The sequence below is a fragment of the Pseudophryne corroboree genome, assembly GCF_028390025.1.
Source record: "Pseudophryne corroboree isolate aPseCor3 chromosome 3 unlocalized genomic scaffold, aPseCor3.hap2 SUPER_3_unloc_35, whole genome shotgun sequence".
In the NCBI taxonomy this organism is placed as follows: domain Eukaryota; kingdom Metazoa; phylum Chordata; class Amphibia; order Anura; family Myobatrachidae; genus Pseudophryne; species Pseudophryne corroboree.
This window is the reverse complement of record NW_026967525.1, coordinates 571,488-596,371: the sequence shown is the minus strand read 5'-3', so window position 1 is coordinate 596,371 and position 24,884 is coordinate 571,488. Positions and strand designations below refer to the sequence as shown.

General features: G+C 47.1%; 2 protein-coding genes across 2 annotated transcripts in view; one reads left to right on the top strand and one right to left on the bottom strand.

The window, feature by feature from the left end:
* Positions 1 to 10,133, bottom strand: part of LOC134984089 (uncharacterized) — a 128,354-nt gene extending 118,221 nt beyond the window's left edge. Inside the window, exon 1 of the mRNA XM_063949722.1 lies at positions 9,940 to 10,133. Coding sequence (XP_063805792.1) covers positions 9,940 to 10,133 — 194 coding nt within the window. The remainder of the gene's footprint in view (positions 1 to 9,939) is intronic.
* Positions 10,134 to 10,234: 101 nt separating this feature from the next.
* LOC134984093 (oocyte zinc finger protein XlCOF6-like) overlaps positions 10,235 to 24,884 on the top strand; it is a 36,978-nt gene continuing 22,328 nt past the window's right edge. The window contains exons 1-6 of the mRNA XM_063949725.1: positions 10,235 to 10,336; positions 11,399 to 11,488; positions 12,536 to 12,712; positions 13,452 to 13,575; positions 13,692 to 13,793; positions 14,057 to 14,641. Of these exons, the coding sequence (XP_063805795.1) occupies positions 13,491 to 13,575; positions 13,692 to 13,793; positions 14,057 to 14,641 (772 nt within the window). The 5' untranslated portion in view covers positions 10,235 to 10,336; positions 11,399 to 11,488; positions 12,536 to 12,712; positions 13,452 to 13,490. The remainder of the gene's footprint in view (positions 10,337 to 11,398; positions 11,489 to 12,535; positions 12,713 to 13,451; positions 13,576 to 13,691; positions 13,794 to 14,056; positions 14,642 to 24,884) is intronic.

Here is a 24,884-nt window from a genome sequence, read left to right as displayed (position 1 = left end):
CTTAAAAGAGCTGGCTGATCGCAAAATTGATACTACGCTCACATCTATGTACACGGCTTCAGGGGCGATACTACGTCCCACGATTACCAGTGCATGGAATTCCAAAGCTACAGTAAAGTGGTCAGGCACGTTACGTGAGGATTTAGATACAATGGATAAAAAGGATGTTGAATTGTGCAATCCATGAATGACCTGGGTTCAATGGCTGCAGGAATTTCTTCCATGTCTGTCTCAGCTCGTAGGGAACTTTGGCTGCGCCAGTGGTCTGCCGGTGCGGAATCCAGGAGACGTGTGGAGAACCTACCCTATACAGGTCAGACTCTCTTTGGGGAAGCCTTGGATTCAAGATTTCCACGGCTACAGCGGGAAAGTCTAATTTTCTTCCCTCAGCAGCACCTGCTACAAAGAAACCCTTTTCTTCACCTGCATCACAGTCCTTTCAGACTGCCAAGCCAAGAAAGGACAAACACCTTCTTTAGAGGAGGTAGGCCAACATCCAAGAAACCTACTGCGGCGGGTTCCCAGGAACAGAAACCCGCTTCAGATACCCCAAAGTCCTCAGCATGACGGTGGACCGCGTGGCCTGGAAGTGGGGCCGAGACTCAGGCATTTCAGTCACATCTGGGTGTCGTCCGGCCTGGATACCTGGGTGCAGGATACTGTGTCTTAGGGGTACAGGCTGGAATTTCAATATCTCCATCCTCACAGATTCTTCAAATCATGCTCACTTCATATGCAAAACAAAGGTTACTATTCAAACCTTTTCATGGTACTGAAACCGGATGGTTCGGTCAGACATATTCTGATTTTAAAATCGCTAAACCCCTTCCTGAGGGAGTTCAAGTTCAAAATGAAGTCTCTAAGGGCGGTGATATCAGGTTTGCAAGAGGGTATCCCTGGATATCAAGGATGCGTACATCCACATTCCGATTTGGCCGCCACATCAAGCTTATCTCCGATTTGCACTATTGGACTGTCATTTCCAAATCCAGTCCCTGCCATTCGGACTTTCCACAGCACCGAGGGTATTCACCAAAGTGATGGCAGAGATGATGGCTCTCCTCCGCAGACAGGGGGTGAACATAATTCCATATCTGGACAATCTGCTGATAAAGGCATCGTCCAAGGAGAAGCTGTTACAGTCCATTGTTCTCACGACTCATCTACTCAGAGAACACGGTTGGATCCTGAATCTTCCAAAAATCACATTTGGAGCCAACCAGGAGGTTGTCCTTTATGGGAATGATCCTCGACACAGAAGTGCAGAGGGTGTTTCTTCTAGAGGAAAAAGCTCTGGTGATACAAACAATGGTCCGTGATATCCTGAAGCCGTGAAGGGTGTCGGTTCATCAGTGCATTCGCCTTCTGGGGAAGATGGTGGCCTCTTATGAGGCTCTGCAGTACAGGAGGTTTCATGCTCGGTCCTTCCAGCTAGATCTCCTGGACAAGTGGTCGGGATCTCATCTACACATGCACCAGAGAATACGTCTGTCACCAAAGACCAGGATTTCACTCCTTTGGTGGCCACAATTACCTCATCTTCTGGAGGGCCGCAGGTTCGGGATTCAGGACTGGATCTTTCTGACCACGGAAGTAAGTCTCCGGGGCTGGAGCGCAGTCACCCAAGGGGAAAACTTTAAAGGAAGGTGATCAAGTCTGGAAGCTGGCCTGCCGATAAACATTCTGGAACCAAGAGCCGTCTACAACGGTCTTCTCCAAGCGGCCCATCTTCTAAGAAATCGGGCCATTCAAGTGCAGTCGGACAATGTAACGACAGTGGCTTACAAAAACCAACAGGGCGGAACGAAGAGTAGAGCTGCAATGTCAAAGGTAACAAGAATCATCCTCTGGGCAGAAACACACACATTGGTGCTGTCATCAATCTTCATTCTGGGAGAAGACAGCTGGGAAGCGGACTTCCTCAGCAGACACGATCTCCATGCAGGGGAGTGGGGTCTCTATCAGGAAGTGTTCAAAGAGATTACAGATCTTTGGGGTGTGTACCCCATATAGACATGATGGCCTCTCGTATCAACAAGAATCATTGGCGTTATTGTTCCAGTTCGAGGGACCCGCAAGCAGTGGCAGTGGACGCCCTAGTGACTCAGTCGGTAATCCAGTCAGGGTACGTGTTTCCACCACTTCCACTCATTCCAAGAGTTCTAAAGCTCATAAGGAGATCAAGAGTTCAAGTGATCCTCATTGCTCCGGACTGGCCAAGAAGGACTTGGCACACGGATCTTCTGGATCTACTGCCAGAAGAGCCAGGGCCTCTTCATCTTCGTTTGACGGCAGGGAGGACATTCCGAACAAGGTTATTCCTACCCTAATGCAGGCTAGGAAAGGAGTAAACATTACTATCGTATTTAGAAAAAATATGTATCTTGGTGTGAGTCCAAGTAGTTTCCTACGGTGGAGTTTCAACTGGGACGGTTTCTCCTCTTCCTGCAAGCAGGTGTGGATATGGGCCTACGGTTAGGATCTGTGAAAATCCAGATTTCGTCCCTATCCATTTTCTTCCAGAAACAAATTGTCTGCCCTCTCTGAGGGTCAGACTTTTTTGAAGGGAGTTCCGCACATCCAACCTCATTTGAACCGCCTACGGTGCCATGGGATCTTAACGTGGTGTTGCAGTTCCTACAGTCTAACTGGTTTGAGCCTCTACAGGAGTTTGAGGTCAAGTTTCTCACGTGGAGGGCTGTCATTTTGTTGGCCTTAGCTTCTGCTAGACGTGTGTTGGAGTTGGGGGCTTTGTCATGCAAAAGCCCCTACTTGATCTTCCATGAAGACAGAGCTGTGCTCCGGACGAGTCAGCAGTTTCTTCCGAAGGTTGTGTCGGCATTTCATATCAACCAACCTATTGTGGTGCCAGTTGCGACTGACTCCACAATTTCATCAAAGTCCTTAGATGTTGTAAGGGCTCTAAAAATCTATGTGAGGAGGACTGCTCATCACAGAAAATTGGACTCTGTTTGTCCTGTATGATCCCAAGAAAATTGGGTGTCCTGCTTCTAAGCAGACGATCTCTCGCTGGATCAAGTTCACTATCCAGCGTGCGTATTATACGGCAGGCATGCCGTGTCCTACGTCTGTTAAGGCCCACTCTACTCGTAAGGTGGGTTCTTCCTGGGCGGCTGCCTGGGGTGTCTCGGCTTTACAACTCTGCCGAGAGGCTACTTGATCTGGGTCGAACACGTTTGCAAAGTTCTACAAGTTCGATACTTTGACCTCGGAGGACCTAAAGTTTGGTCAAGCAGTTCTGCAGGAGCCTGAGCGCTCTCCCTCCCATTCTGGGAGCTTTGGTACATCCCCATGGTACTAATGTGTACCCCAGTATCCTCTAGGACGTAATAGAAAATAGGATTTTAATTACCAACCGGTAAATCCTTTATTTGTAGTCCATAGAGGATGCTGGGCGCCCGTCCAGCGCTTCGTGTGCCTGCAGTGATGATCTGGTTCAGTAGAACTTTGTTTTTAGTTGAGTACTGCATTGTTACTTGGTAAGTAATGTTTCAGCGGTTGCTGATGTTTCAAGCTAGTTAGCTTGGTTTGCCTTGTATGTGTGAGCTGGTATGAATCACGCCACTATCTGTGTATAATCCTTCTCTCGAGGATGCCGTCTCCTCGGGCACAGTTTCTAGACTAAGTCTGGTAGGAAGGGCATAGAGGGAGGAGCCAGCCCACACTCTCAAAGTCTTAAAGTGCCAGTAGCTCCTAGTGGACCCGTCTATACCCCATGGTACTAATGTGAACCCCAGCATCCTCTACAGGCTACGAGAAAAGGATTTACCGGTAAGTAATTAATATCCTATTTTCCTGACCCTTAAATTATTTGTCATTTTTCCTCCTCATAGTAATGCCTCTATAACAATATGCCACAGCTGTAATTTCCATTACACATTATGCCACACACCGTAATACCCCTTCTATAACGCCACACACTGTATTGACCCTTCCATTATACTACTCACCATAATTCCCATTACACAATATGCCACACACTATAATGCCGAATACACAATATGCCACAGACAGTAATGCCCATTACATATTATCCCACTCACCGTAATGCCCATTACACAATAAGCCACACACTAAAATGCCCATTACATATTTTGCCACTCACCGTAATGCCCATAACACAATATGCCACACACTATAATGCCTATTACTCCACTCACCGTAATGCCCATTACACAATTTGCCACTCACCATAATGCCCATTACACAATATGCCACACATTATAGTGCCAGATACACATAATGCCCTGAGTATAATGCCAAATATACATAACATCCTCCAGTATAGTGCCATTAGACACATAATGTCCCCAGTATAGTGCCAGTTACACATAATGCCCCAGTATAGTGCCAGTTACACATAATGCCCCAGTATAGTGCCAGCTATACATAATGTCCCCAGTATAGCACCAGTTACACATAATTCCCTTAGTAGTACCAGATTCACATAATGCCCTCAGTAGTTGCAGGTACACATAATGCCCCCCAGTAGTTGCAGGTACACATAATGCCCCCAATACTGCCAGGTACACATAATTCGCCTAGTAGTGCCATGTACACATAATAACCCCAGTATAGTGTGTTACAAATAATGTCCCCAGTATAGTGTCAGTTACACATAATGCCCCAGTATAGTGCCAGCTATACATAATGTCCCCAGTATAGCGCCAGTTACACATAATTCCCTTAGTAGTACCAGATTCACATAATGCCCCCAGAAGTTGCAGGTACACATAATGCCCCTAGCAGTGCCATGTACACACAATTCCCTCAATAGTGCAAGGTATACATAATGCCCACAATAGTGCCAGGTACACATAATTAACGTAGTAGTGCCATATACATATGATTCCCCTAGTAGTGCCATGTACGCATAATGCCTCCAGTAGTGCCAGATACACATAATGCCCACAATACTGCCAGTTACACATAATTCCCGTAGTAGTGCGGTATACACATCATTCCCTTTAGTAGTACCAGATATCCATAATGCCTCTAGTAGTGTCATGTACACATAATGCCCCCAGTAGTTGCAGGTACACATAATGCCCCCAGTAGTTGCAGGTACACATAATGCCCCCAGTAGTTGCAGGTACACATAATGCCCCCAGTATTTGCAGGTACAAATAATGTCCCCAATACTGACAGTTGCACATAATTCCTTTAGTATTGCCAGATACACATAATTTCCCTAGTAGTGCAAAATACACATAATTCCCCAGTATAGTGCGTTACACATAATGCCCCCAGTAGTTGCAGGTACACAAAATGTCCCCAATACTGCCCTGCACACATAATTCCCTCAGTAGTACTAGATACACATAATTCCCTCAGTAATGCCAGGTACACATAATTACCCTAGTAGTGCCAGATACACATAATAACCCAGTATAGTGCTAGTTACACATCAAGTGACTAGTAGTGCTAGATAAACATAATGGCCCAGTATAGTGCCAGTTACAGATAATGCCCCCAATACTGCATTGTACACATAATTCCATCAGTAATGCCAGGTACACATAATTCCCCATAGTATTGCAGATACATATAATTTTCCCTAGTAGAGCCATGTTCATATTATGCCCCCAGTAGTTGCAGGGACCCATAATGCCCCCAATAAAGCACTGTACACATAGGCCCTCATTCCGAGTTGATCGCTCGCAAGCTGCTTTTAGCAGCTTTGCAAACGCTAAGCCGCCGCCTACTGGGAGTGAATCTTAGCTTCTTAAAATTGCGACCGAAAGATTCGCAATATTGCGAAAAGACATCTCTGTGCAGTTTCTGAGTAGCTCGAGACTTACTCTGTCAGTTCAGTGCTTGTCGTTCCTGGTTTGAAGTCACAAACACACCCAGCGTTCGGCCAGACACTCCTCCGTTTCTCCAGCCACTCCCGCGTTTTTCCCAGAAACAGTAGCGTTTTTTCCCACACGCCCATAAAACGACCAGTTTCCGCCCAGAAACACCCACTTCCTGTCAATCACATTACGATCACCAGAACAAAGAAAAAACCGTGAGTAAAATACCTAACTTTATAGCAAATTTACTTGGCGCAGTCGCAGTGCGAACATTGCGCATGCGCAATAAGCGGAAAATCGCTGTGATGCGGAAAAAAAATACAGAGCGAACAACTCGGAATGACCACCATAATTCCCTTAGCAGAGCCAGGTACAACTAATTCCCTTAGTAGTGCCAGATACACATAATGCCTCTAGTAGTGCCAGAAACAAATAATGCCCCTAGTAGTGCTAGATAAACATAATGCCCCTAGTAGTGTCAGGTACACATAATTCCACTAGTAGTGCCAGATACACATAATGCCCCTATTAGTACCAGATACACATAATGCCCCTATTAGTGCAAGGTACACATAATTCCCCCAGTAATGTCATGTACACATAATTCCCCTAGTAGGGCCGGGTATGCGTAATGCCCCTAGTAGTGCCATATACACATAATGCCCCCAGTAGTGCCAGATACATAATTACCCCAGCAGGTACACATAATTCCCCCAGCCAGAAACACATAAATGCCCTAGTAGTGCCATGTACACATAATGTCCCCTAGTAGTGCCATGTACATATAATGTCCCCTAGTAGTACAAGATACACATAACTCCCTTAGTAGTGCCAGGTACACATAATGCCCCAAGTAGTGCCAGGTACACATAATGCCCCTAGTAGTGCCAGGTACACATAATGCCCCTAGTAGTGTCAGGTACACATAATACCCTTAGTAGTGCCAGGTACACATAATGCCCCTAGTAGTGCCAGGTACACATAATGCCCCCAGTAGTGCCAGATACACATAATGCCCCCAGTAGTGCCAGATACACATAAGTAATAATAGGATTTTAATACCTACCGGTAAATCCTTTTCTCTTAGTCCGTAGAGGATGCTGGGGTCACCAAAAGAACCATGGGGTATAGACAGGATCCGCAGGAGACATGGGCACCTTTAAGCCTTTCAAAGGGTGGGAACTGGCTCCTCCCTCTATGCCCCTCCTCCAGACTCCAGTTATAGGAACTTTTCCCAGGGAGATGGACATTTCGAGGAAAGGATTTATTGTTAAACTAAGGTGAGATACATACCAGCTCACACCTCAAACATGCCGCACAACGTGGCATTCCATAGAACACAAGCCAACGGCATGAATAACGTCAGCAGCAGGCTGACTACAACTGTAACACAACATGTGTGTATAACCGCAACAAATAACTACAGATACAGTACGCACTGGGACGGGCGCCAAGCATCCTCTACGGAATAAGGGAAAAGGATTTACCGGTAGGTATTAAAAATCCTATTTTCTCATACGTCCTAGAGGATGATAGGGTCACCAAAAGAACCATGGGGTTATACTAAAGCTCTAGAACGGGCAGGAGAGTGTGGATGACTCTGCAGCACCGATTGACCAAACTTGAGGTCATCATCGGCCAAGGTATCAAACTTGTAAAACTTAGCAAAAGTGTTTGACCCCGACCAAGTAGCCGCTCGGCAAAGTTGTATTGCCGAGACACCCCGGGCAGCCGCCCAGGACGAGCCCACCTTCCTAGTAGGATGGGCCTTCACCGATTTCGCTAACGGCAATCCCGCCATGGAATGAGCCTGCTGAATCGTATTACAGATCCAGCGTGCAATAGTCTGCTTGGAAGCAGGACACCCAATCTTGCTGGGAGCATACAGGACAAACAGAGCCTCCGTTTTCCTGATCTGAGCCGTTCTGGCGACATAAACCTTCAAAGCTCTGACCACATCCAGAGACTCTGACTCAAACAAGGCGTCAGTAGCCACTGGCACCACAATAGGTTGGTTCATGTGGAAATATGAAACCAATTTCGGCAGAAATTGTTGACGAGTTCTCAACTCTGCTCTATCTTCATGAAAGATCAAATAAGGGCTCTTGTGAGACAAGGCCGCTAACTCAGACACCTGCCTCGCGGATGCCAAGGCCAACAGGATGACCACTTTCCAAGTGAGGAATTTCAATCCCACCTTACGTAAAGGTTCAAACCAATGTGATTGAAGGAACTGCAACACCACATTAAGGTCCCATGGTGCCACTGGGGGCACAAATGGAGGTTGGATGTGCAACACACCCTTCACGAAGGTCTGAACTTCTGGAAGGAAGGCAAATTGTTTTTGAAAGAAAACTGATATGGCCGAAATCTGAACCTTAATTGAGCCCAATTTGAGGCCCGCATCCACACCTGCTTGTAGAAAATAGAGAAAACGCCCTAGCTGAAATTCCGCCGTAGGAGCCTTCTTGGATTCACACCAAGAAACATATTTTCTCCAAATACGGTGATAATGTTTCGACATTACTCTTTTTCTGACCTGAATAAGTGTGGGAATGACCTCATTGAGAATCCCCTTTCGGGCTAGGATCTGGAGTTCAACCACCATGCCGTCAAACGTAGCCGCGGTAAGTCTTGATATACGCACGGCCCTCGCTGTAACAGGTTCCCGCGGAGAGGAAGAGGCCAGAACTTTTAGAATGAGAGGAAGTGGAGGAAATACATACACCGACTGAAACACCTACGGTGTCACCAGTGCATCCACTGCTATTACTTGAGGGTCCCTTGACCTGGAACAATACCTCTGAAGCTTTTTGTTGAGACGAGACGCCATCATGTCTATTTGAGGAATTCCCTGACTTGTCACTTCTGTGAAGACCTCTTGATGGAGGCCCCACTCTCAGGGATGGAGATCGTGTCTGCTGAGGAAGTCTGCTTCCCAGTTATCCACCCCTGGAATGAATATCGCTGACAGAGCGCTTGTATGCTTTTCCGCCCAGCGGAGAATCTTTGTGGCTTCCGCCATTGCCGCTCTGCTTTTTGTTCCGCTCTGGCGGTTTATGTACGCTACCGCTGTTACATTGTCCGATTGGACCAGTACGGGCAGATTGCGAAGAAGATGCCCCGCTTGTAGAAGGCCGTTGTAAATGGCTCTTAACTCCAGAACGTTTATGTGGAGACAAGTTTCTTGACTGGACCATCTTCCTTGGAAGTTTTCCCCCTGTGTGACTTCCCCCCCAACCTCGGAGACGTGCATCCATGGTCACTAGAATCCAGTCCTGGATCCCGAACCTGCGCCCCTCTAGGAGGTGAGAGCTGTGCAGCCACCACAAGAGTGCGATTCTTGTCCTGGAAGACAGGATTATCCTCCGGTGCATGTGTAGGTGGGATCCGGACCACTTATCCAACAGGTCCCACTGAAATACTCTGGCATGGAATCTGCCAAACTGAATGGCCTCGTAGGCCGCAACCATCTTCCCCAGCAACCGAGTGCATTGATGGATTGAGACTCTTGCTGGTTTCAGACTGAGTTTGACCAGACTCTGAATCTCCAGAGCCTTTTCCACTGGAAGAAAAACTCTCTGTTGTTCTGTGTCCAGTATCATTCCCAAAAACGACAACCGCGTTGTCGGAATCAACTGTGATTTTGGCAAGTTTAGGAGCCAACCGTGTTGCTGAAGAACCGTCAGAGATAGTGCAATGTTTTGCACCAACTGATCCCTAGATCTCGCTTTTATTAGGAGATCGTTCAAGTACGGGATAATTGTTGTGACTCCTTGCTTGCAGAAGAGAATCATCATTTCCGCCAGAACTGGTAATGACAATCGTGAATTGCAAACCTCAGGAAAGCTTGATGCAGAGGATAAATGGGAACATACAAGTAGGCATCATTTATATCCATTGACACCATAAAATCCCCTTCCTCCAGACTGGAGATCACCGCTCGCTATATAAGAGGTGTAAGCGCTCTGTGCGTGCAATGCCAGAGACAGACGTCACTATAACAAGGCACCAGAGGCTGCTCCAGCTGCACTATAACAAGGCACCAGAGGCTGCTCCCCCTGTAGTACAGCAACCTGACACCAGAGCTGCTCAGCCTATAGAATAATAATAATATCATTACCTGCTGCCAGACACAGCAATGGCTGCTCTCTGCTCCTGCTGCCTCGCGGGAATGAAGGAAGGAAGGCGGAGCTCAGACCAGGGGAAAATGGCCGCCGCTCCTGACGTCACTGCACGGCCAGGGATCCTATTGCTAATGCAGCTGCCGGACTGGTCTACAAGAAAATGGCCGCCGGCCTCCTGCACTGAGGACATGTATGGTAATAGTCATTACAGAGGGCGGTGCTGTGGCCGGGATGTAGGAGGGGAGCGCCAGTCATCAGGAAGTAGCCTGTGCCAATCATACCCTACTTCCGGCCAGTGCGTTCCACCTTACCTTACTATCGGGTTGTGCGTTCCACACACAGGAAGTGAGTTTCAATCGGTTGCTGCAGCCTCCAAGTGTCCGTCGAGATCGGGTAATGGCGTCTTACTATACAGGGGGAGGAACCTATGGTGTCCTGCTAGTATTATTAAACAGGGGGAGCATGTTGTGTCCTGTTAGTATTATTATACATGGGGAGCAGCCTGTGGTGTTCTGTTAGTATTATTATACATGGGGAGCAGCCTGTGGTGTTCTGTTAGTATTATTATACAGTGGGAGCAGCCTGTGGTGTCCTGTTATTAGTATTATACAGGGGGAGCAGCCTGTGGTGTTCTGTTAGTATTATTATACAGGAGCAGCCTGTGGTGTTCTGTTAGTATTATTATACAGGGGGAGCAGCCTGTGGTGTTCTGTTAGTATTATTATACAGTGGGAGCAGCCTGTGGTGTCCTGTTATTAGTATTATACAGGGGGAGCAGCCTGTGGTGTCCTGTTACTATAGCAGCAGAGTAATAATAACAGTAATGAGTGGTCACCCTCCGCTGTACACCCAGATTTCCTACTTTACTTCCCCTCTCCCCACATCTACACCCCTTCTGCTCTCCTGTGTACTCTCCCCTGGTTATGAATCAAAGGGTCGCCCTGCATAAGGTCGTCAGTCAATAGGTTGACAGCTATTGGTCGACATGCGGAAAAGTCCGACACAGTGAAAAAGGCCAACACGGGACAGGTCAACACATTAAACATTTTCTTCGTCACATGAGCAGGAACCCCAATTATTGCACCGCATCCCCTTGCATGGCTCGCTGCACTTCCCGGGTTACTATTCACAATCATAGTCCACGGGGGTCGTAAAGTATGAAAAAGATAAAAATAAACTATAAAAATGTGAAGTCGAACTTTTCCTGTGTCACACTCACAGCTATGTGTGAGCTTAGAAGCTGAACTCCCTAAGTTAAGGATATTAACTACAGGATCAAAGGTTACACGTATAAAGGGACCTCGTTTTATCAGATACGCCAGCATCCTGTTCTTCATACCCTGAGTGGTGATATGCTCTTTTAATTTAATTTTTATTGTGAGTTTTTCCTTAAATAAATCCTTGGTCCCCAAAATGTTGGTCTGCACCATGATCTGTTTCTGTTTATCAAGTTAGGGATATCAACTACAGGATCAAAGGTTGCACGTACAACGAGACCCCTACAACACAGAACTCATCTACTTGGAATTGATAAGGACATTTCATGTAAGACCTATTGGTATTTGCGCCACTCCTCAATTCTCTCTTACAACCTTTTTTATCATTTCCCAAAAGTGGTGGCCTTATTGACTGTCACCCTACCATCCGGATCCCCTCTCCCCTCACCTCCCCCCTATCTGTGTGACCTGGGTACAGTCACAAATCCTCTCAGGTTCTGGAATAAATATAATACAAAATCCCAACATCCCTAATTCATGTGTCTGTAACTGATTCCTGTGCAGAAACTGGCACCAAGTACGTGTCTGGGAGGAATAAGACCCCGGCCATGGGAGGAGCATTGGGGTAACATACAGTACAGCGCTGTGTGACTCTGAGGAGCTTTATGGGGCACAGGAACCTCTGGCAGACGCTGACCAGGGATCTGTGGCAGGGGGGGGGGGATGTCTTACTGGTCCCTCAGTTCTAAATATCTGTTATGTGTATTATATTTATTCCTAGACACCAGCTGTAAGGAACCAGAGTCTTTATCATATGTCATAGACACTCCAGCTGTAAGGAACCAGCGTCTTTATCATATGTCACACGTTCTGTAGTCTCACTGATTCACTCAGGATGGACACGGACAAGAGTCACATGACTGAGAAGATAATTAATATCGCCCTGGAGATCATCTACCTGCTGACTGGGGAGGTGAGGGGATCTGGGAGTGTCACAGTGACGTCACTTATATCTATAGTAATAATACAGGGACATGACTGGGGAGGTGAGGATCTGGGAGTGTCTCAGTGACATCACTTATATCTACAGTAATAATACAGGGACATGACTGGGAGGTGAGGGGATCTGGGAGCGTCACAGTGACATCATTTATACCTATAGTAATAATACAGGAACATGATTGGGGAGGTGAGGGGATCTGGGAGCATCACAGTGACATCACTTATATCTATAGTAATAATACAGGGACATGACTGGGGAGGTGAGGAGATCTGGGAGCATCACAGTGACATCACTTATATCTATAGTAATAATACAGGGACATGACTGGGGAGTTTATGTCAACTTTTTATTGATGTCTCTCCCAATACACAGGGTTACACAGTAGTGAAGAAGACATCCAGTGAGTGTGAGGCACCCAACAGCCATTCCCGTGTGTCAGGAGGACTGAGCAGGACCCAGAGCCCCATCACGGTGCTTATACGTGAGAGGCACAATGACCAGAAGATCCTGGAACTCACCAACAAGATCATTCAGCTGCTGACTGGAGAGGTGACTGCTGGGAATGGGACATTATACAGTAACACCAGGGGATGTGTCTGGGTGATGACTGGAGAGGTGACTGCTGGGAATGGGGCATTATACAGTAACACCAGGGGATGTGTCTGGGTGATGACTGGAGAGGTGACTGCTGAGAATGGGACATTATACAGTAACATAAGGGAATGTGTCTGGGTGATGACTGGAGAGGTGACTGCTGGGAATGGGGCATTATACAGTAACATCAGGGGATGTGTCTGGATGATGACTGGAGAGTTGACTGCAGGGAATGGGACATTATACAGTAACACTAGGGGATGTGTCTGGGTGATGACTGGAGAGGTGACTGCTGGGAATGGGGCATTATACAGTAACACCAGGGGACGTGTCTGGGTGATGACTGGAGAGGTGACTGCTGGGAATGGGGCATTATACAGTAACACCAGGGGACGTGTCTGGGTGATAACTGGAGAGGTGACTGCTGGGAATGGGGCATTATACAGTAACACCAGGGGATGTGCCTGGGTGATGACTGAAGAGGTGACTGCTGGGAATGGGGCATTATACAGTAACACCAGGGGACGTGTCCGGGTGATGACTGGAGAGGTGACTACTGGGAATGGGACATTATACAGTAACACCAGGGGACGTGTCTGGGTGATGACTGGAGAGGTGACTGCTGGGCATGGGGCATTATACAGTAACATCAGGGGATGTGTCTGGGTGATGACTGTATCACTGTGTGTTTCAGGTTCCTATAAGGTGTCAGGATGTCACTGTCTATGTCTCCATGCAGGAGGGGGAGTATATAGAGGAACACAGGGGTCTATACAAGGACGTGATGATGGAGAATCACCGGCCCCTTACATCACTGGGTAAGAGGAGACTCTCATGTATTGTACAGGGGAGAGCAGGTATGGGGGCCCCTATATACACATCATCTGATAATCACATATATACACTGTACTCAGTCACTGTGTGTCTCCTACAGATGGGCCCAGTAACAGAGATACCCCAGAGAGATGTCCCCGTCCTCTGTATTCCCAGGATTGTACAGAGGAGAATCACAGGATCCCACAGGAGGATCAGGTAGGTGGGAGGAATACATATGATTTACATGCGTCCGGGACACCGGGCGCCAGTATACCGACAGCGGTATCCTGGCCACTAATATGCCAGCAGCGGGGAGAACGCTAGAAAGCCTCATGCGGGCTCGGTAGCTAGCTACGCTCGCCACAAGTTATATCCCTTTATGGGTGTTGTGGACTGTCAGTATATGTAGCTATAGTAGAGTAGCTGTGTCTTATGCAATGATATTATACTGTCATTATAGTGTTTTGATTTTATTTTAGGTAGAACGTCTGTCTGATATTAAAACAGAAGATACAGAGGGAGAAGAAGAGACGTATGTGGCTGATATGAAGGCAGAAGATACAGAAGGAGAAGAAGAGACGTATGTGACTGATATGAAGGCAGAAGCTATAAAGGGAGAAGAAGAGACGTATGTGACTGATATGAAGGTAGAAGATATAGAGGGAGAAGAAGAGACGTATGTGACTGATATGAAGACAGAAGATACAGAGGGAGAAGAAGAGACGTATGTGACTGATATGAAGGCAGAAGATATAGAGGGAGAAGAAGAGACGTATGTGACTGATATGAAGGCAGAAGATACAGAGGGAGAAGAAGAGACGTATGTGACTGATATGAAGGCAGAAGATATAGAGAGAGAAGAGACGTATATGACTGATATGAAGGCAGAAGATACAGAGGGAGAAGAAGAGACGTATGTGACTGATATGAAGGCAGAAGATATAGAGGGAGAAGAAGAGACGTATGTGACTGATATGAAGGCAGAAGATACAGAGGGAGAAGAAGAGACGTATGTGAGGGGTGATCAGCAGTGTAAGGAGGAGGAAATCCCTACAGATATCAGCAACGGTGAGTAATAATCACTTATTACATATTCTCCTTGCTCAGTCACTACAGCAATCTCTTATATTACACCGTCCTCTATCAGTACAAACTAATGAAGGAAATATATTTTCCCAGTGGGGTAGTCAGGAGCCATCAGCCCCTATTATACTCCTGCTCTCCCCCTCACATCATGTCACTGTGTTACCAGCCCAGAGATCTGACCAGTCTCCTCCCCACACTCTCTGGTGTATCTCATACATCAGGAGCCATCAGCCCCTATTACACTCCTGCTCTCCCCCTCACATCATGTCACTGTGTGTTGCCAGCCTAGAGACCTGACCAGTCTCCTCCCCACACTCTCTGGTGTATCTCATACATCAGGAGCCATCAGCCCCTATTATACTCCTGCTGTCCTCCTCACATCATGTCACTGTGTGTTACCAGCGGCCATGCTGTGTACTAAAAAAATAAAATGTGTATGTATATAGAGAGAAAGAGAGAGAGAGTGTTTCAAAAAGGAATAGATCAGTGTGCTTCTCCCAGTCCAATATTTCTGTACCCTGATGTAGTCCACAGGGTTCCATGAAGTCCAATGTAGGGTTTATAGCCTCAATCTCACGCACTCCACTTCTTTGGGCGGCTGCTCAGTTCCTCAAATTGCTACTAGGTAGATAGCCAAAGAATCTGTGAACAAGAGGGAGAGGAACAAGCGCCTATGGTGTAGTAATTCTTTTCAGGGTGCCCACACCCACCAATAAAACACTGCGTACCAGATTGTGACTAGAATTACAGCATATCAATCCACTGCTTCATATACTAATATCCGGATATGATCGTAGCAGCAAATTTGTTATCAGTTGGGCAAAAACCAACAAAATATCAGCAAAATATTTTAGTGCAAGACGTCTCTTATGAGGAGAATTGAGACCTTTTACATTAAGACTTAAAAACTTCACCATAATAGAGAGAGATCATATCATGGTATGAAACCTCTAGGATCATCTGTGGAAAGTCCAATAGAGTCTGTAGGGTGTGTGCATACTTTAAAACTATCGAATAACAGAAAAAATCAAATAGGGAACAAAAATGGAAGACCTACAGAAATAGCGTCCATAAAGGAGCTAAAGATTCCGTCACTAGGGTACTGTGACAGAAAGGTGGAAAAAGGTGGCGGTCAGGCCTAAAAGTGGGACCCACCGACTTCCCCAAGTAGCCATACGAGAGTGCAAAATATAGTCATCATAGTAACAATTGTAGAAAGAAATATCAAATATAGCATAACATAGTACTATTCTTATTCTCAATGTAACCAAAGGAGGTGAAGGCCAAGAACATGGCCTGATATCCAATTTAGGTGCTACCAACACAGTTATAAGGGCAGCAGGATATTAGATGAATCAGCCATGCTTTGCCTGAACACCTTAGCATTCTAGAAACTAAATGTAAGTGGAAAGAATGTCAGACCGTAGTCCATATAGCAATTAAATAGCACAGGAAATAAAGAGAAAAAACGTTTTCAACCCATATCAAGATCCTTGCCCAGTAACTTAGTCCCATTTTGGCACACGTTACAGTAGGAAACAAACTCTCAGAGTGTCTGCCGCAGTCTTACTCCTTTAGGGTTTAGGTAAAGTGTCATGAAGGACTGTCAACAGGAATGTCCCACTGTCTCCAGCAGTATCTGCAGGATATACATTGGGATATAAGGTAGCGTCAGCGGAATGGCACCAACAATCAAAGCTTTCTGCCTCCCAGAATGCAACGGGCCAGTCTCCTATATCCCCGCCTTCTGGCTCAGGCAATTTTTTATTTTTTTTGGTGTGGCAGGAGCCGGACCACGGTCTAAGGCTGCAGATTTTTGGCCAGCTATAAGCTTTTTTCTTTAATTTATTTTTATAGTCTTATTCTTTCTGAGTGATCTTTCTACAAAGTGTCTTTTATATGCACCTTAGAAAGAGTGACTCCAACAACTCTCTGCCGGGTCGCGATAACGCTTTCCCACGTGTACAGTGCTGTTTCAGCGGGCGTCAGTGAGGATGTACTAGCAAAGTCCAGTTGTGGCTGGAGAACAGGGAGAAGGTAATGCGTTGGTTCCGCACCAGCGCTAGGCCTCAGGAATCATAGGCTCCAGGGATTAGTAAGAGGCCGGGATCCAGGTTGATGTCAGCAGTGGGGAGTAAAACGCTCTATTGTGCGCCCCTCCGCCCGGTTCATGACCAGTTTCCTCCGAGTTTCCCGCCATGAACTGATTTCCTGCTTCCGTCTGAGACGCTAGATATCCAACGGACCCAGTCGCAGCATAGGCGGCTGTGTCATTTGGGCGTCTGTGTTCACTGATAACATATATGTTCACTTGTGCGTCGGTGTTCACTATTTGCATCTGGATCCACTCAGTGTTGGATAACATATTGATCTATCCTGGAATCGTGGTTAAGTCTCCCTGTATCCCAATTTTACTGAGGCAGGTGATACAGCACTAAGGGGGTCATTCATATCTGGTCGCTCGCTAGCTATTTTTTGCAGCGCTGCAAACGCATAGACGCCGCCTATAGGGGAGTGTGAGTTAGCTGTGCAAGTGTGCGAACGCGTGTGCATCCGACCGGTACAAAAGGAGCTTGTGCAGTTTTTTTAGTAGCTCAGAACTTACTCCGCGCTTGCGATCACTTCATCCTATTCGTGTTCGGATTTGACGTCACAAACCCGCCCAGCGTCCGCCCAGCCACGCCTGCATTTTCCCCATCACGCCTGCGTTTTTCAAAACACTCCCTGAATACGGTCAGTTGACACCCAGAAATGCCCCTTTTCTGTCAATCTTCTTGCGAATGGCGGTGCGAATGGAAGCGGTGCTTAAACCTGTGCAAGGCATCGTTTCTGTGTGTACTTGTGTGGCACGCATGCGCATTGCAGTGCATACTTATGCGCAGTGATAGCCTGTTCGCACCGCTGCAAAAAACGGCAGTGAGGGATCAGATCTGAATGACCTTCTAAGTCTCTACCTACCATTAGGGTACATGTAGTTGGATAAGTGCCTGATGCATATGAGTCTGGTAAACTGTTACTGCTGTTTCTTTCGCTGTGCGACTGAATACGTTAAGTGTCCCATATAAGATAATGCAGTAATATGTTTCTCCTACACACCTGAAATGTATCTGTTGTTGAATATGTGCTTATATTGCTTATTATACTAATGTATAACTTGTGACTGATTGCTAGTGCGGCTGCTGACCTTTACTATACTATATTTCTGTCAGTTTTGCGGGTTCTTTATATCCGATCCTCAATGCTGGTGCAAGGCAGGGAGGGATCAGATTGTATATCACTTTAGTAATCTTACAGTGAATGCGTTAACACATTTTGTAGTTAACACCATACAGGTGTCACAACTGAGGGCCTGAGCTGACGGGAGGCAGCCTCAGTTGTAGGGGCTGAGATGTACCGGAACCTGGGAGGTTGTATCAGACCCCTGGACATGTAAGTAACATGAATAATAACTGCCCGAAGGCGTGACCACGACAACTTAGATAAAAGTCAATGATGTTTATTATGACAACTCCGCATCACAGCAGCAATAAAAGAAAACGTAAAAGTCAGCAAAGAATAAATACAGTTCCTGAGTACTACAGCATGGCAGGAGCCACAGGGCACTGGTAGTGTGAGATAGTTCTTATGATCTTCTAGATGGAAAGTCCTTACCAGGCCCGGCTGTAGCAATGGAGATAACCCAGGATTATACCAGCTGGTGTTCCAGGAAGAGCTGGGTTGCTGAAGGTAAAACAGCTGCTGTGGATACTGGCTGGAACCAGACTGTTGTTAGCACGGAGTGGATACTGGCTGGAACCAGTTAAATAATAAATGAACTTTGGGAGCGATGAAATGTGAACTGAAATGTAGAACTTGAGAGCGGAGAAATAATAATTCCGGTGGAGAGTGGTAAAGTGTAGAAAGGACACCGGCCCTTTAAGGGAAGCTGTACTCTGCTGGAAGCTGAGGCTGGAAGCAGGTAGTGTTGTAGCTGGAAACAGATGAATCCACAATGGATTGGAGAGTCAGGCTACACCGCAGGTGGAATGCTGGTGCGGGTCTCTATGGTGGAAGTCTTGAGACAGGAGCTGGAACCTGGAAGACAATCATAGAAGAGAGACAAACAGGAACTAGGTTTGACAACCAAAGCACTGACGTCTTCCTTGCTCAGGTACAGCTTACTTATACCTGCAGCAAGGAAGGGGTTGGCTAGGCAATTATGCAAATCAACAACACAGACAGCAGATTGGTGGAAATGATCAGATGACAGAATCCAAGATGGCTGCGCCCATGCAGACACTTGGAGGGAAGTTTGGTTTGTAATCCATGTGGTCTGGGAAACAGTAATGGCGGCGCCGGCCACCGGAGACAGGAGACGCCAGGCTGATAGATGCACATTTAACCACGCGGGCACAGCGGAGGCCGCGGCTGATGAAAAGACCACTCTGTATGTGGAAACTCAGGAACAACGGAATCCGGTCCTGGAACGCTGAGCCCGCCTTAGGAGGCATCTGAAGGGTAAGTAATGGCGTCCAGATACCCGGATCGTGACAGCACCCCCCCCTTTAGGAGTGGCCCCAGGACACTTCTTAGGCTTTAAAGGAAACTTTGCGTGGAAATTTCGGACCAAGGCAGGAGCATGGACGTCAGAGGCATTGGTCCAAGAGCGTTCTTCAGGACCATAGCCCTTCCAGTCAATGAGATACTGAAGTTGACCGTAACGGTGACGTGAGTCCAGGATCTTGGCCACTTCATACTCAACGCCTCGTTGAGTTTGGACTTTCGGAGTTGGTGGAAGTGAGGAATGAAACCGATTCAAGATTAGCGGTTTCAACAGGGAAACATGGAATGTCCTGGGTATTTTTAAGAAGGGAGGTAACTGGAGTCTGTAAGCAACAGGATTGATGACTTGATCAATTTTGAAAGGACCGATGTAGCGAGGTGCAAACTTCATACTGGGAACTCTTAACCTCAAATTCTTCGTGGATAACCATACCCGATCACCCACCTTGAGAGCAGGAACTGCTCGACGCTTCTTATCCGCAAACTTCTTGTACCTGAACGATGCCTTGAGCAGAGCTGATCGTACGCTCTTCCAGATATTGGCAAACTGATGCAAGGTGATATCCACTGCGGGAACAGAAGTTGCTGGAAGCGGTTGGAACTCAGGGACTTTAGGGTGGAATCCAAAGTTGGTGAAGAATGGTGTTGAAGAAGATGAAGAATGATACTGGTTGTTATGACAGAACTCGGCCCAGGGAAGTAATTGAACCCAGTCATCTTGAGAGGAGGACACATAGATGCGGAGGAAGGCCTCCAAGTCCTGATTCACCCTCTCAGTTTGACCATTGGTCTGAGGATGGTAAGCCGTGGAAAACTTTAACTTGACTTGGAGGACTTGACATAAACTTCGCCAGAATTTGGCTGTGAATTGAACTCCTCGATCTGAGATAATTTCTTCTGGAAGACCGTGGAGTCGGAAGATCTCTTGTATGAATACTTGAGCCAACTTGGAAGCTGACGGAAGACCGGTGAGAGGAATGAAGTGTGCCATCTTGGTGAACCGGTCAACTACCACCCAGATGGTATTGAACTTGTTGCACATGGGCAAATCTGTAATAAAATCCATCGACAAATGGGTCCATGGTCGACGGGGAACAGATAGTGGAACCAGTTGCCCCGCAGGCGACTGGCGGGATACTTTATGTTGAGCACACTTTGGGCAAGATGCAATAAACTCCAAAACGTCCTTTTTCAGAGTTGGCCACCAATAGGACCTAGAGATAAACTCCAGGGTTTTTTGGATACCTGTATGTCCGGCAAAACGGGAAGCATGGGCCCAATGCATGAGCTTCTTCCTTAGTGTCGGCTTCACAAAACTTTTCCCTGATGGGGGCGTAGAGTCCATCCCTACCGTGGAGAATGCCAACGGATTTATAATAGGATGCTTGTCTGAAGACTCTGACTCATTTTCTTGCTCCCATGAGCGGGAAAGGGCATCGGCCTTGCGATTCTGAGAGCCCGGACAGAACTGGAGTTTAAAGTCGAACCTGGAAAAGAAAAGTGCCCATCTGGCCTGACGAGGGTTGAGACATTGTGCGCCTTTTAGATATAGAAGGTTCTTGTGGTCTGTAAGGATGGTGATTGAATGAGAAGCTCCCTCCAACAGATATCTCCACTCCTCTAGAGCGAGCTTGATGGCTAGCAACTCCTGGTCGCCAATGGCATAGTTGCGCTCCGCTGGGGAGAACTTCCGTGAGAAGAAACTGCAAGGATGTAAATGACCATCTTTAGCCCTCTGAGATAACACCGCTCCTACTCCAACGGAGGAGGCATCCACCTCTAAGATGAAAGGAGAGTCGATGTCAGGCTGTTTCAGGACAGGTGCAGAGATGAACCTCTGTTTTAAAAGATGAAAAGCTTGCATGGCTTCTTCAGACCACTTGGACGGGTTAGCACCCTTCTTGGTGAAAGCAGTAATAGGCGCCACAATGGTGGAAAAGTCTCGTATAAACTTTCGGTAATAATTGGCGAACCCTAAGAACCTCTGGACCCCTTTGAGGGTTAAGGGTACCGGCCAATTCTGGATTGCTTGTAGTTTCTCAGGATCCATCTCTAGTCCGGAACCGGACACAATGTACCCTAGAAACGGAATGGACTTGACTTCAAAGACGCATTTCTCTAATTTGCAGTAGAGATGATTGACACGGAGACGGGACAGAACCTCCTTTACCCAGAAACGATGTTCCTCTAAATCGTTGGCAAAAATGAGGATATCATCTAGATAGACCACGACATGACGGTATAGAATGTCTCTGAAGATCTCATTGACGAAATGCTGGAAGACAGCTGGAGCATTGCTCAATCCGAAGGGCATGACGAGGTACTCATAATGTCCGTCACGGGTGTTAAATGCGGTCTTCCACTCGTCACCCTCACGGATCCGGATGAGATTGTATGCACCTCTCAGGTCCAGCTTTGTAAAGATGGTAGCTCCGCTAACTCTGTCAAAGAGCTCAGTAATCAGGGGTAAAGGATAGCGGTTCTTGATGGTAATGTCGTTCAAACCTCTGTAGTCGATGCACGGCCGCAGACCACCATCTTTCTTCTTTACAAAAAAGAAGCCTGCGCCGGCTGGAGAAGAAGAAGGTCGAATGAACCCCTTTGCTAGGTTCTCTTTAATGTATTCCTCCATAGAATGTGTCTCGGGGAGAGACAACGGATAAGTTCGGCCTCGAGGTGGAACCTTCCCTGGAACGAGATCAATCGGGCAGTCCCATTCTCTATGAGGAGGAAGGATATCAGCAGAAGCTTTACTGAACACATCCGTGAAATCTTGATATGGAGGAGGTGGAACATCAGACGACCTGGGGGAGGAAGAACAGACAGGCAACACTTTAAACAAACATGTCTTAGTACAGGAGGAACCCCATGCCAGGATTTGCGTAGTCGTCCAATCAATTGTAGGATTGTGAAGACGGAGCCATGGAAGGCCCAGGACCACAGGATGTGTGGCTCTTGGAATCACTAAAAATGAAATAAGTTCGGAATGAAGAACTCCCACTCTCAGACGAACTGGTAGAGTCCTTAGAGAAATAACTGTATCAAAAATGTTACTGCCATCCACAGCAGTTAAGGAAAAGGACGAAGGAAGTCTCTCGGTGGGTAGGGACCACCGATTAACATAGGCTTCAGTAATAAAGTTCCCAGCTGCTCCGGAATCCAGGAGGGCAATGACGTTCTGATAACGTTGAGCAACTTGAAGCGAGACTGGGAGGTTACAATCTTGAGGAGATGGAGAGGAGATCATTACTCCTAGCCGGCCCTCTCCTTGGCGAGCTAGGATTTGGAGTTTCCCGGACGTTTGGGACAGGCATTAATGGTGTGAGACGAAGCTGCACAATACAGACAGAGAAACTCGGAGAGACGTCTTCGGCGCTCAGCAGGAGTTAAACGGGAACGGCCAATTTGCATGGGTTCATCTGTAGTTGGTGACAGTTGGCGAGGAGGAGGAGTAGAAGATTTTGGAGCAGATGATCTTCCACGCTCAGTTGCTCTCTCTCTGAAACGCAAGTCAACTTTCGTACAAAGTGAGATTAGCTCATCTAACTTGGAGGGTAAGTCTCTGGTAGCTAACTCATCTTTAATACGCTCGGATAAACCATGCCAGAATGCAGCATACAGGGCCTCGTCGTTCCATGCCAGTTCGGATGCCAGGATCTGGAACTGTATAAGATATTGTCCTACAGTACGTGATTCCTGGCGTAAACGGAGAATCTCAGACGAAGCTGAAGTTACCCGGCCTGGCTCGTCGAAGATGCGCCTGAATGTTGACACAAATGCAGTGTAAGAAGATAGCAGGGTGTCGGACCTCTCCCATAACGGTGATGCCCAATCAAGGGCTGAGCCACTGAGAAGAGAAATAATGTAGGCAATTTTTGTACGGTCACTGGGAAAATTGCCAGGTTGTAGCTCAAACTGAATCTCACACTGGTTGAGAAATCCCCTGCAGAATCTTGGAGATCCGTCAAATTTTGCTGGCGTTGGAAGATGAAGACGTGGAGCAGAAATGGGTAAGGTGGGTGGGGTTATAGCTGGAGTCACTGTGGTTGACGCACCAGACGCGCCTGATCCACGGAGAGTTGTCTGAATCCCATCCAGCCGAGTAGAGAGATCCTGGAGACAGCGGATGATGTGGCCCTGTGCAGCCTCCTGATGTTCTAGTCGGGCTGCCAGTTCTTGCATCGGCCTGGCCGCTTGATCCTGGTCTCCGGCTGGATTCATTAGGTCAGTGCTTACTGTCACAACTGAGGGCCTGAGCTGACGGGAGGCAGCCTCAGTTGTAGGGGCTGAGATGTACCGGAACCTGGGAGGTTGTATCAGACCCCTGGACATGTAAGTAACATGAATAATAACTGCCCGAAGGCGTGACCACGACAACTTAGATAAAAGTCAATGATGTTTATTATGACAACTCCGCATCACAGCAGCAATAAAAGAAAACGTAAAAGTCAGCAAAGAATAAATACAGTTCCTGAGTACTACAGCATGGCAGGAGCCACAGGGCACTGGTAGTGTGAGATAGTTCTTATGATCTTCTAGATGGAAAGTCCTTACCAGGCCCGGCTGTAGCAATGGAGATAACCCAGGATTATACCAGCTGGTGTTCCAGGAAGAGCTGGGTTGCTGAAGGTAAAACAGCTGCTGTGGATACTGGCTGGAACCAGACTGTTGTTAGCACGGAGTGGATACTGGCTGGAACCAGTTAAATAATAAATGAACTTTGGGAGCGATGAAATGTGAACTGAAATGTAGAACTTGAGAGCGGAGAAATAATAATTCCGGTGGAGAGTGGTAAAGTGTAGAAAGGACACCGGCCCTTTAAGGGAAGCTGTACTCTGCTGGAAGCTGAGGCTGGAAGCAGGTAGTGTTGTAGCTGGAAACAGATGAATCCACAATGGATTGGAGAGTCAGGCTACACCGCAGGTGGAATGCTGGTGCGGGTCTCTATGGTGGAAGTCTTGAGACAGGAGCTGGAACCTGGAAGACAATCATAGAAGAGAGACAAACAGGAACTAGGTTTGACAACCAAAGCACTGACGTCTTCCTTGCTCAGGTACAGCTTACTTATACCTGCAGCAAGGAAGGGGTTGGCTAGGCAATTATGCAAATCAACAACACAGACAGCAGATTGGTGGAAATGATCAGATGACAGAATCCAAGATGGCTGCGCCCATGCAGACACTTGGAGGGAAGTTTGGTTTGTAATCCATGTGGTCTGGGAAACAGTAATGGCGGCGCCGGCCACCGGAGACAGGAGACGCCAGGCTGATAGATGCACATTTAACCACGCGGGCACAGCGGAGGCCGCGGCTGATGAAAAGACCACTCTGTATGTGGAAACTCAGGAACAACGGAATCCGGTCCTGGAACGCTGAGCCCGCCTTAGGAGGCATCTGAAGGGTAAGTAATGGCGTCCAGATACCCGGATCGTGACAACAGGTGTGTGATTACCATGTCTAAGAGAGGCAAGGGTGAGGAGGATACACTCTCCACAGCAGCACAATCATGTTTGTCCTGCAAAGCAGGGTTAACCTCTCAAGATCTGGTACAAAATGGATTATGTGCAAATTGTTATAGCTTCCACCAAAGCCTCCTTAATAATCCAAGGCAGGTACAGGTTCAATCAGAACCTCCATGGACTTTTGCACAAACATTATACAATATAGCTGAGCGGATAATACCA